We start from the raw sequence: 12221 nt of genomic DNA, 5'->3' as shown, positions 1-12221 counted from the left end.
TTAGGGGACTTCGCTGACTTCAGCAGCTGCTGCTGCTGCACTGTTTGCCGCTGCTGCCGCCGCTGGTGCTGCTTTGACGGCAGGCGTTACTGCCGGCTGGGCGCTTGAGCTAGAGCTGCTGCCGCCGCCGCTGCGGTTGCCGCTGCTGCTGCTGACAATGATCCCTAAATGACTCTGCAGCACCCTATAGCCTTCCCCGCCGCAGCAAATTTGCAGCAGCAGCAGCACCTCAAGAGGGGCCCTGCGGTCTACGCAGACACCCGAGACAGGGGAACAGCAGGAAGGGCTTGGACGGGCCCCTGAGAGCGCCTCTCTGCTTAAAAAGGAAAAAAGAGTTAAAAAAGCATATAAGAGACAGGAAGAAGTTCAAAAAGACAAAAAATAGTCAGGGCGAATGCAGCAAAACCCTTCCTCCCCAGCCACGCAGCACAGCCGCGACGCACGGCTCTCCTAGGGCCCCCCGCCTACTGCAGTGCTGCGATTTCAGCAATAAAGTGTGAAAAATAACAATAAATGAAATCTAAATAAAGACTTTAAATGCTTATTATTCATTTGCACTAGACAAAAGGCCTTATTTAAAGGGGAATTCTGCAGACACTGCTGCAGCAGATTGAGCCTGCGGCCGACCGCTGCCGACACTGCTGCGGCAACAGCAGTCAAGGCATCCCAGCAGCAACAGCGGCAGGAGCAGCAGCAGGACCAGTGGTTATGTTTATGAGTTTAGTTACAAATCATGCAGCTACACTGTGGGGGCTACTCTTGCCGAGCTTTGGCTGCAGCAAAGCACAAATCTCATACGAGCAGAGGCTGCAGCAGCGGCAGCAGCAGCAGCAGCCATAGCAGCTGCTGCTCATTCCAAACGGAAGCTTATCTACAAGTCGAGTAACCATAGAATGTCGCAGCGTTAGCGATATGCTGGCTTGTTTTAGAACGTTTAGGGTTTAGGGTTTATGGTTTGTCGTTTACGGTTTAGGGCTTCAGCCATTCTTGCCCTGCGCTCGCTGCACCGGCCGACCTCCAGAAATGGGGACCAGGGGTTGAGGATCAGGGTTTAAGGCTTAGGGTTTAGGGTTTAGGCTTTAGGGTTTATCCCTTCAACAATGTGACTGTCTCTTGCCGCGTCAGAAGCTCCCGAGTCACCCGTAGCAGAACACGGGGCCCCAGCCCCAAACACCAAAACGCTAAACTCTAAACCCTTAAACTTAAACCCTAGGCCCTCTGTTCCCTAGATTAACAGAGAACTGCACTGCTTTGGCGAAGAGGGCGCTCAAGCGTCGCTCTCTCCCAGGGTTTAGGGTCTAGGGTTCAGGGTTTAGGGTTTAGGGTGACCACAGGAACACACTCTCCTCCTGGAGCCACAGACAGCCTACAGCATTACTAAAGGACACAGGCAGTTTGCTGCTGCTGGGGACGTTTTCAGATTTAGGACTTAGGGTTTGGGGCCCAGAGCTTAGGGTTTAGGGTCTGGCTGCAAGAGTGGGAGCAGCAACGAAACTTCATTTGTAATTCGCGTTGGCGCTGGAGCCCTTCGAAAGCAAAATTAAATAAGGTAAATGGATCTATATAAACAAAATATAGATGAATAATCAAATATAATCCAATTGAATTAAATGTACCATAAGGAACTCGAGGCAGCAGCCAAGGGCGGCACTCGTAGAGAAGCAGAAGAGGCAGCAGCTTGCTGCTGCTGAAGGACGAAGCAGAGATGTGTGACGCAGCAGCAGCAACAGCAGCATGTCCTGCTGCAGCAGCAGCAGCAGGTGCTGCTGCTGCTCAGCCGGCTGCTGTTGCTGCTGAACCAACAGACCCAACAGACCCGGCAGAGCCAATGCAGCTGCCGCCTCCCTCTAGTGTGTACGACATGGGTAAGGCAGAAATAGCAGTAGCAAGAGAAGCGGCAAGACACAGCACAGCGTAAAATATCATACTGGAGACTAATCAAGGCAACCACTGCTGCTGCCGCTGCAGCAGCAAAAGCGAAGAAAACAGCAGCGAAAACAGTTTTGGACAGATGCTGCTTCACAAGTAGGCATTCTGCTGCTGCTGCTATTGCTGTTGCTGCTGCAGAGACAGGAGAGTTGGTGAAATTATGCCGAGACCTTCAGAGCGCCCAAGCGACACAGCAAGGTCCCCAGCAGCAGCAGCAGCAGCAGCAGCAGCAGCGGCTGTTGCTGCTGAATCTTGTGCTGCTTGAGTTGAGAGACAGACAGCAATCCGATTCCCTGCTTGAGGCCGTGGACAAGCTGACGGCCAGCAGCAGCAGCAGCAGCAGCAACGGAAACAGCAATGTCATCAACAGCAACAGCTACAGCAGCAGCAACAGCAAAACGAACAGCAACGGTAACAGCAGCAGCAGCAACAGCGGTGGAAACAGCAGCAACAGTGGTGGCAGCAGCAGCAGCCCTCGCACGAGCAGCAGCAGCAGCAGCAGCAGCAGCAACATGCAGCCTCCTGCACCGTATTCCGAAAGCCATTATCCTAGTGAGCCTCTGGATGCATTTCTCAGCAAAAGTGAAGCGGCCAACAAGAGCTTCTCAAGGCAGGTAAAAAAGCGCTAAACCATAAGCGCTAAATGCTAAACGCTAGGCCCTTAACCCTAGACCCTAAACCCTAGACCAGTTCAAAACCGTAGTTCTTGATGCGCTCCCCTTGAAACTACTTTGCAAGGCAACGCGGCTGTGACCTGATGCAAAAAAGGAGGCATTCAGCACTCCTCCGCTCTGCTGCTGCTGCTGTTGCTGCTGCAGGGGAAGAGGGTCCCTCGCTTGTCTCGGCGAGTTGGGGGTCCCCCAGCTTCCCGTAAGCACCAGCAGATGCTGAGCAAGGAGCAGCAGCTGCTGCGGCCGTTGCTGATTGGCCGCCACAAGCAGGAGCAGCAGCAGCAGCAGCAGCAGCAGCGGCAGCAGCAGCAGCAGCGACAGCAGCGGCAGCAGAGGCAGCAGCAGGGCACCCGCGGGAACCGAAGCAACCGCAGAGGCAGCGCAAAGCGCAGGAACAGCATGCGACCTTCCCTTACCTCCCACGCCAGCAGCAGCAGCTGCAGCAGCAGCAGCAGGTTCAGGGGAGGCAGCGGAGACACTGGATTCTTTAAGTCCTTTCTTCCTTGCTGCTGCCCCTCTTCCCATTTGAACGACAAAGCGAGTACCAGTTCTCCTTCTGCGCTTTTTGGCAGCCTGCGACGAGGTTGGCCTAGGGCTTTAGGGTTCGGGGTTTAGGGTTTAGCTTCAAGGAAACGAGTTTAGGGGGGCGGGAGAAGTGTAAGTTGGCTCTGGGGTTTGAGCTCTGGGGCTCTACGATTCCAAAGTTTGCTGCCTAGTGCATAGGGCTTAGGGCTTAGGGTTTAAGGATTAGGGTTTAGGGTTGGCGGTTTGCATATGCAACAGCTGCTACAATTGATGGCCTTTCAAGGGCCACCGAGTATTCGGCGTGGCGCTCTTCGGCAGCAGACTCCACAGGGACGGGTAGGGGTTAGGGTTTAGGGTTCAGCGCTTAGGGTTTTTTATCTCTGTGCACTGCGCTGTCTGTCTGTCTCCTTTGAACGTCTTTAAGACGACATGTGTCTCCTCAGCATTAGCTTCTCGTGTTTTGAACACTAAACCTAAAATATAAACTCTAAGCCGTAGTCAGCTTTGTGCATGCTGCTCAGCGTCTCCAGTATCGCCCACTTTGTCACCACCTGGCTGTAGGATCCCTTGCAGCAGCAGCAGCAGCAGCAGCAGCAGCGGAGCGCCGAGCAGCAGGGGTGCCCTTTACAACCAGGCATCCCTTAGCAGCTACAGGGGTGCGCTAAGCAGCAACAGCAGCAGCAGCAGCAGCAGCAGTGAGGCAGCCCGCAAGGGCAAGGGGACCCCTAGTACCAGCAAAGGGGCGCCTACTAGCACAATGCGACAGGCTTCCCCTACTAGGAGTAGCAACCTATATCATCAACCACGCAGCAGTAGCAGGACTAGCGGGGAAAACTCGGAGATGCCCTCTGGTTTAGGGCCCCGGGCGCAGCCGCAGCAGCAGCGGCTGCAGCAGCAGCGGCTACAGCGGCAGCAACAGCAGGAGCAGGAGCAGCAGCGAGCCAATTCCAAGCAGATGCAGCCTCTTGGGAAGAACCAGCAGACAAAATGCCGCCAGCAGCAGCAGCAGCAGCAGCAGCAGCTGCTGCTGCTGGCACCTTCCCTTTCGGCCGACTTAGCGAGGCAGCTGCCCCGCCTGAAGTCTCTGGGAAGCTGCTCTAGCGCTGCTTCCTCAGCAGCAGCAGCAGCCGGGGACGCCTCTGCAGCAGTAGCAACCCCAGCAGCAGCAGCAACCCCAGCAGCAGCAGCAGCAGCAGCAAGCAACGGGCGACCCAAGAGCAGCCGCTCGGCTCACGCCTCCATTCGGTCCTGCGCAAAGTCTCTAATCAGCAGCATAGAGGAGGCGGTGAGGGACCTCGACATAGACCTGCCGCTGCCAGTTGCCGCTGCAGCAGGCCCCACAGCAGCAGCAGCAGCAGATCCGTATGGTGCAGCAGTAGCAACAGCAGCAGCAGCAAGGAGGCACGGGACACGAAGACTAGCGAGGAGCCCCCGCAGGGCACTCAGCGACTGCAGAGTCCCGCGGGTCCCCCACAGAGCCCCCCAAAGGTTTTGTTTAGGTCTTTCTTCTCCTCCAGCGGCAGCAGCAGCAGCAGCTGCTGCTGCTGCTGCTGAGGCGGCTGAGGCTGAGGCCGCTGCTGCTGCTGCTGCTGCTGTTGAAGAATACATGGATGCTGACGGCGAGAGGCACTCCATCGCTAAGGTGTACAGACTGCTGCACGAAATGGGCTTAGCGGCACAGCAGCAGGCTGCAGCAGCAGACACAGCAGCAGCAACAGCAGCAGCAGTAGAGGCAGAGGCCGAAGCAGCAACGACAGCAGCAACTGCAGCAGATGCGACCGGAGCACACTCAGTGCCACCAGCAGCACTCAGTGAAGAAGCAAAAAAACAGCAACAGCAGCACGAGCAGCAACTGCAGCAGCAGCAGCAGGAGCAGCAGTCGCAGCAGCAGGAACAGCAACTGCAGCAGCAGCATCTGCTGCTGCATGTTGTCCCTCCATTGCCACAGGCAAATCAGGAGTCCCTCGCAGGCCCCTTCGAGCATCCCCCCGGGACCCCAGCGATAGCAGCAGCTGCAGCAGCTTCAATGGTTGCTGCTGCTGCTGCTGCAACTGCTGCCCCCGATACTCCTGTTGCTGCTGCTGCTGCTGCCTGCGCTGAGTGCCGCATAGCCAAACAGCAGCAAAGGCAGAGCAGAAGGCAGCGGCAAAGGAGGCCTTCCACAGCAGGTGCAGCTGCTCCTGAGCTGCTGCTGAGCAGCCTCCGTAGAAGCCCCTTTGCAGCAGGTACAGTGGCAACTGCAGCAGCTGCAGCAGCTGTAGCAGCAGAAGATACACAGGAAGCGAGCGCACTGCAGGAAGTGGGTGATAGTGCTCCTGCTGCTGCTGCTGCTGCTCCTGCTGGTGGTACTGCTGTTGAAAATCATACCTCAGTTGTGGAAGCGGTGCATGCAGAAATAGCATCAACTACAACAATAACAACGTCAGCAACAGTAACAACAGCAGCAACAACAGCAGCAGCAACAGCATCAGCAGCAGCAGCCCTTGGAGCTCCAGAAGAGGTGAACCAAATGGAAGCTCACACAGAGGCCGCAACAGCAGCGCAAGGAACGGCAGGAGCAGCGGCGGCAGCAGCAAAAACGAAGGCAGCGGCAGCAGAAGCAGCGACAGCAGCAGCAGCAGCAGCAGCATCAGCAGCTCCTGGCTTCCCAACAGCTGTAGCAGCACACCCCATCGAATACATGCCTTCTTCAAGTAGCGAAGATAAACAGCAGCAACAACAGCAACAGCAGCAACAACAGCAACACCGACACGAGAGGCAACACAACCAGCAACAGGAGCACCAACAGGAGGGCGAGCAGTACAAGCTACAGCAACCTGAAAATGTCATTCCCGCTATTGCTGCTGCAGCTGACACTGCAGCAGGTGCCCTTCCTCAGCAGCAGGGAGACCCCGCTGAGTTCTGCCGTTGGGCCTCTTCTCCTTTACCGCACAGCAGCAGCACCAGCAACAGTAGCAGCAGCAGCAGCAGCAGCAGCAGCGACAGCAGCAGCGACAGCAACAGCAGGTTGAATAACAGCAGTAGCATTGCTCTTTTTTTGCCGACAGTGTACACGTCCGAAGGCGCCCCGAGAAGCCTCACAGGACAGCAGCAGCAGCAGCAGCAACAGCAGCAGCGACGGGTGGACCAAGACGAGGAACTGTCACTTTGGGACAGCTGCGAAAATGCCACTTTTGATTTATCTGTCTCCTTTCCTTCTGTGCTGCACTTCGTTGGGGTGCACGTACACTCTAAGTCGCTGCTGCTGCTGCGCTCGCTGCTACTAGCCCTCAAAGCAGCCGAAAAGGAAGAGGCCCAGGACCCTCTTTTGCTGCAGCAACGCAGCAGCAGCAGCAGAAGGACGTTTGCTGTCGTTGGCTGCACCAAGGAGGAAGAAGTCATCGTGAGAGAGTCAGCGCAATTCTTTTCGTTCCTTTTTTCTTCTTTCCTGTATTTTATTTCTTTAATCTTTTTGATTCTCTTTCCTTCCTTTTTCTCTATTTTTTCTTTTCTGCCCCTCTCTTGTTTCTTTTCCTTTCATTTTTGCCCTTTTGTTGTCCCCTTTTGTTTGCCCGTTTTTCTTCTCTTCTATTTATCCCGCCTAAGGACAACAACACCACAGCTGCTGCTGCTTCTGCGGCTGCTGCTGCTGCTCCTGTTGCTGCTGCTGTTCCCGTTGCTGGCGCTGACTTCAGGGCCTTGCTGCCTACAGGGCAGTGGCGCCAGGTGTTTTCTCCTGCTGCCGTTGCAACAGCAAATTTAATTTGGGTGTCTTCTAGGGCCCCTGCTGCTGCCCTGCCTCCCTCAAGGGGTCCGTCAGTTCCGCTGCACCGCAGCAGCAGCATCAGCAGTAGGGCTGCGGCAGGGATCTTGGGGAGCCCGTACAGAACCTTTTCAGGGCGTTCTCTTGGGGGCCCCTCCGGCAGCTCGAGAGGGACCCCAGGGGTCACCACGGCGGCCCAAGGGGTCCCGCTCGGGGGCCCCTGGGGGCCCCCCGGCAGCCTGGGTTTTCGGCTGCAGCGGGTAAGCTGTATGTACAGTTTGGGAAGCACTTTAGAAGCAGCAGCTCTCTATAAGTCTCTTTTGAGACTAAGTCAGAGGCAAGGAACTTCAGGGGAGGCCTTCAGGTTAGCTTGCTGCTGCTGCTGCTGCTGCTGTTGCTGTTGCTGCTGTTGCACGTGTCTTGGTTGCTGCTGCCCTTGCTGCTGATACTGCTGCTACTGCAGCTGATATCACTTCTGCTGCTACTGATGCTCCCACTGCCACTGCTCCTGCTGCGTCCATCGCTGCTGCTGTTGATGTTTCTGTGTGGCTGATGTTGTTCGTGCTGCCCTTATTGCTGCTGCTGCTCCTTTTTTCCTCTGCTGCTGCTGCTATCGCTGCTGCTGCCACTGCTGTTGCTGCGTTTATTGTGATGCCTGTGACTTCTTCGGCGCCCTGCGGCCCTGTAGAGCTGCCGCTACTGTTTCTGACGCTGCTGTTATTGCTGCTGCTGCTATTGTTGCTGTTGTTATTGCTGCTGCCGCTACTGTTGCTGTCCCTTTCGCTGCTGCCGCTTGGTGCTGCTGTTATTGCCGCTGTTGTTGCTGCTGCTGCCTATAGGGTAACGCCTGTGACTTTGACTCTACCTTGTGACCCTTTGGAGCTTCTGCTGCAACTGCTGCTGCTGATACTACTACTACTACTACTACTACTACTACTACTACTACTACTACTGCTGTTACTGCTGTTTCTGCTGTCGCTACTGCCAATGCCTTTAGGGGGATTCCTTTGACTTTGACTTTGCCCTGTGACCCTTTGGAGCTTCTCCTGCTAGCGCTGCTGCTTCTATTGCTACTAATACTGCTGCTGCTGATGTTGCTTTTACTGCTGCGCTTACTGCTGCTGCTGCTGTTGCCTTTAGGGTAATGCCTGTGACTTTTTCTTTGCCTTGTGACCCTTTGGAGCTTCTCGAACTTTCTTCGAGGGAACTTCACGGCAACAAGAAGTCCATTTGGATTTGCAGGAAGAGAAGTGAAAAAAATAATAATGCAAATATCAATAAATAAATGATTACTAACAAATAAACAAAAAAGGAAAGAGAAACTGCTGGTTTGTTCACTATGAATTCATTTTTTAGCGTTTTTTATTTGATCGTTTTCCTTTTTTTTCTCCATTTTTCCTAATGAACAAATTATTAATAGTTAAAAATTATAAATTAATGAATATTTATTTATTTATTTATTTATTATTTGTCACGTTTTGTTGCTTAGGGAAACTCTCCGGGGCATCCCTGCTGGGTCCCCCGCGTTTGCTGCTGCAGCCGTTTGCTGCTGAACTTTATGGGGGAGCTCTGCTGCAGCAATACGTAGCAGCGCCGCTGCTGCTGCAGCAAAGAAAATTCGACTTTCTTTGTTTTGTTGCGGTGCTTTCCTTCGCTCCCCTCCAGGCCTTCCTTTACAAAGAGGTCCCTTGCTGCTGCTGCTGTTGCTCCCGTTATTGCTGCTGAGCTGTCGCTGCTCCTACTGCTGCTGCTGCTGATAATGCCAATGCTTCTGACGCCTTTGCTCGTGATGCTTTGTTGTCGCGGCAGAAGAAGCAACAAGGAAGCAGCCGCAAGCGGCGGCTGTCTCGTTGGTTCTTCTGCTGCTGTTGCTTAAGCCAGTAGTCGTGTTGCTGCTGCTGCTGCTGCCACTGCTCCAGATGCGGCTGCAGATGCGGCTGGCGTGGCTGTTTCAGCTCTTCCCGCTGCTCTTTGATGCCCCGTTTCTGGCGCTGTTTTTGCTGCCATGTTCTGATGTCGGGCGTGCTGCCTCTTTGCGTTCCCCTGCTGCTACTGTTGCTGCTGCAGGGGAGGGTTCGCGTGGCTCGGCTGGCTTACACTTCTGACCCTAATTCCATCAGCAACAAATTTGTTCATCTGACGGATTGTCTTTCAGCAGCAAACTGGGAAACCCAGGAATTTTCTGCTGCTGCTGCTGCTGCTGGTGATGCCGTCGCTAGTTGTTCCAGTGCAGCAGCAGCGGAACCCGCACCAGCAGCAGTTGCTGCTGCTGCAGCTGTTGCTGCTGCTGCAGCAGTGCCTGTGGTGAAAGCATCAGGGCAGGCGTACATAGACGGAACACTGCAGCAGCAGCAAAGGCAGCAGCAAAAGCAGCAACAGCAGCAGCAGCAGCAAGGGTCCTCCCCTGGCGCTGCTGCTGCTGCCGACGAAGAACCAGTAGCGGCAGCAGAAGCAGCAGCAACTTATTTGTCCTTCTCAGAACTTCGCGCTGCTCTAGCAGCAGAAGAGACAGGGGCCTCCCCGCAGTTATTTGACCTTTTGTGGGCCAACAGCTGCGATTCGATTTTGAAGGTTCTCTTTTGCCTCCAGCAGCAGCAACAACAGCGCCAGCAGCAGCAGCAGCAGCAGCAGGGGTTCCTGCTACTGCGCTTCTCGCTGCTTCCAGATGCTAAAGGCAAAGTCTGGGTCACAAAAGTAGCTCCTGTCTCAGTAGGGGGAGGCTCCCTGGGGGGCCCCCTGGAGGGGCCGCTCTTGGGGGGACTTCCAACAGAAGCAGGATTTAAGGGTTTAGTTCAATTCGTAAGAGATGTTGCTAGTTTAATCAATCCGCTTTATTATGACAGGAAACAGCTCATCAAAGTGAGTGCAACAGCAGCAGCAGCAACAGCAGCAAAAGCAGCAAAAGCAGCAGAAGCAGCAGCAGCAGCAAAAATCAGCAGCAGCAGCAAAAAGCAGCAGCAGCAGCAGCAGCAGCAATAACAGCAGCAGCAAAAACAGCAGCAGCAGCAAAGGCAGCAGTACCGAGAAAGAAAGAGTTCGCCCTTTGCTGCTATTCCATTTGTTTGTTTTACTGTTGCCGTGGTGCTCGGCATCTCCCCGCTGCCTCCTGTGGCTGTTGCTGCTGTTGCTGCTGCTGCTGTTCGTCGTGCTGTTGTTCTTGCTGCTGCGGCTACTGTTGTTGTTGCAGCTGCTGCTGCTCCTGCTGCTCCTGTTGCTGCACTCGTTGCTCTTGATCAAGCTGCGTCTATTGCTTGTGCTTCACCTGCTGCTGCTGCTTCTCCAGCCGTTTCTGCTGCTGCTTCTGCTGCTCCTTCTGCTGCTGCTTTTCCAGCTGGTGCTGCTGCTGCTGCTGCTGGAGTGCAGTGTAACTCTTTGACCCTGTGCTTCGCACGCACGTCTGGAGAAGATATAAGAATCAATTTGGAATTATTTTTTGTATCTTTTTTATATTTTTGTCCTTTTTTGGTTTTATTTGTTTGCTTTTGAGTCTTTGCTGCTCTGAGTTTTTAAAACTGCTCTTACTCTTATTTGTTGCTGTTGTCTTCTGCTGCTCCTGCTGCTGTGCAGCTTCTCTCCAGCGAAATTCCCGCCCTTGCTGCTGCCCGCTGCTGCTGCTGCAGTCAGAGCCGCTTGCTTTCCTCTTCTGGGCCCCGCAGCAGCAGCAGCAGCAACAACAACAAAGTCGGCGGCTGCCGCGGAACTAGCAGCAACTGCTGCCAGAAAAGTAGCAGCAATGGCAGCCATTGCCACTGCAGCAGTAGAAACCACTGCCACAGCAGCAGCAAAAGCAACCACTGCCACAGCAGCAGGAGCAGCAGCAGTCCCTGCACAAGCAGCTACAGCAGCAGCTACAGCCACCGCGACAACAGCAGCAGCGGCACGGACCGCTGCTTCTGCTGCTGCTGCTGCGGCTTTGGAGGGAATCTTGAGAAGCAAAAAAGGGATATAGAATTGGTTTTTAAAACTAAAAATGTAAATGAAATGCCGCTGCTGACCCCACAGAAGACTGCAGCGAAATTCGTCCGCCTGGCTCCCTCTAAGGCCTTCCAGCGGCTGCTGGAAGCAACGCACACCTAATTGCTGCTGCTGCTGCTGTTCTTGTTGCTGCTGTAGTGGCTCCTTCTACAGTAATTTCTGCGGCCGTCCCTGCTGCCATACCTCTTGCTGCAGTGATTGTTGCTGTAGTGAATTTTGGTGCAGCTGGGGCATTTGCGGCGGCCGGGAAAGCAGCAGCAGCAGCTGCTGCTGCTGTCACCACTAGCAGCAGCAGCGCTAGCAGCAGCAGCAGAGTGCCTCGGCCCTCTGGATTTCTTTTTGGTGCTTCTAACGAAAAATAAGTTCGTCACTAATATTTTAATCATTAAATTGATTACTAAATTTACAATTCGTAATTTCTGTTCTGCTGCTGCTGCTCTCCTGCACTTCGCCACAGTTCTGCAGCAGCAGCAGCAGCTTGCAGCAGCAACAGCAAAACTAGGACCAGCAGCAGCCACTTCAGAATCATCAGCAGCATTAGCAGCCACTGCAGAAGCAGCAGCAACAACACTAGCCACTTTTGTAGCAGCAACCAATGCAGCAGCAGCGGCAGCAGTAGCTACTGCAGTAGCAGCAGCAGCAGCACCCATTTCAGCAGCAGCTGGAGTTCCGTTTTCTGCTTTTCCTCTGTTATCGTTTTCGGCTCTGCAACATCTCAATTTTACCCTTTCTAAATTCCAAAAAATCTAAATCCTAAACCCTAAACCTCTTTTCCTAATCAGCTGCCTAGATGCTTCAATAGGGTTTAACACCTCTATCATTTCAGTCTTTTTCAAGCTTCTGGCTCAACATCATAAAACCCCTCACGTCGAAAGCTTGCAAAAAATTCATGAATACCCAAGTAAAAGTCGCATAAATATCCACAAAACGCCTTTCCATAAAAGTTAGTCGGCACACCATGCTCTGCTGCGCGGCTGCGCTGCTCGTTAGTCGACGAACTGCCGTATATCATGGACCACCTGAAGCGCCACTCAAACAGCTTTTCTACTTCCAAGAGCCTAAGCTCCGTTCACAAAATAAAATTGAATAATAATGTACAGATTTCTCAGGGGAAGACCGAACAATTCAGGAAAGCGTAACGTGCTGTTTGGACGTGACGAATCCGCCTCGCCATATATTTGCAATGCCCGTATCACCGAAGTCGTTTCCTTCTCATGGCTTTGCCTCGCAAACGTTTGCCTCGCAAGATACTCGCTTACAGCAAGCGACCTACAACCAAGATGTAAACGACAATAGCATGTTAAGCTTTTCGCGTACTAGGACGCAGCTCGTTCTTCAATAGAGCATCCCCTCCAATATGATCCATCTGAATATCTAAG

The 12221-nt window shown here is 53.7% G+C and overlaps 2 protein-coding genes across 2 annotated transcripts; one reads left to right on the top strand and one right to left on the bottom strand.

The window, feature by feature from the left end:
* Positions 1 to 1705: 1705 nt before the first annotated feature.
* Positions 1706 to 9846, top strand: ENH_00018700 (hypothetical protein, conserved; the record flags this gene model as incomplete). The annotated part of the gene is made up of 7 exons (XM_013579331.1): positions 1706 to 1865; positions 2068 to 2543; positions 2748 to 3183; positions 3384 to 3461; positions 3647 to 6515; positions 6884 to 7127; positions 8935 to 9846. 7 exons carry the CDS (start codon positions 1706 to 1708, stop codon positions 9844 to 9846), a joined length of 5175 nt encoding a protein of 1724 aa, XP_013434785.1.
* A 265-nt stretch (positions 9847 to 10111) lies between these two features.
* On the bottom strand, positions 10112 to 10611 carry ENH_00018690 (hypothetical protein; the record flags this gene model as incomplete). The annotated part of the gene is made up of 2 exons (XM_013579330.1): positions 10112 to 10264; positions 10390 to 10611. The coding sequence occupies 2 exons, from the start codon at positions 10609 to 10611 to the stop codon at positions 10112 to 10114; spliced, it is 375 nt and encodes a 124-aa protein (XP_013434784.1).
* Between the last annotated feature and the right edge of the window lie 1610 nt (positions 10612 to 12221).

Source organism: Eimeria necatrix, genomic scaffold, assembly GCF_000499385.1.
Source record: "Eimeria necatrix Houghton genomic scaffold, Enh_scaff161, whole genome shotgun sequence".
In the NCBI taxonomy this organism is placed as follows: domain Eukaryota; phylum Apicomplexa; class Conoidasida; order Eucoccidiorida; family Eimeriidae; genus Eimeria; species Eimeria necatrix.
This window is presented reverse-complemented; position numbering and strand designations above follow the sequence as displayed.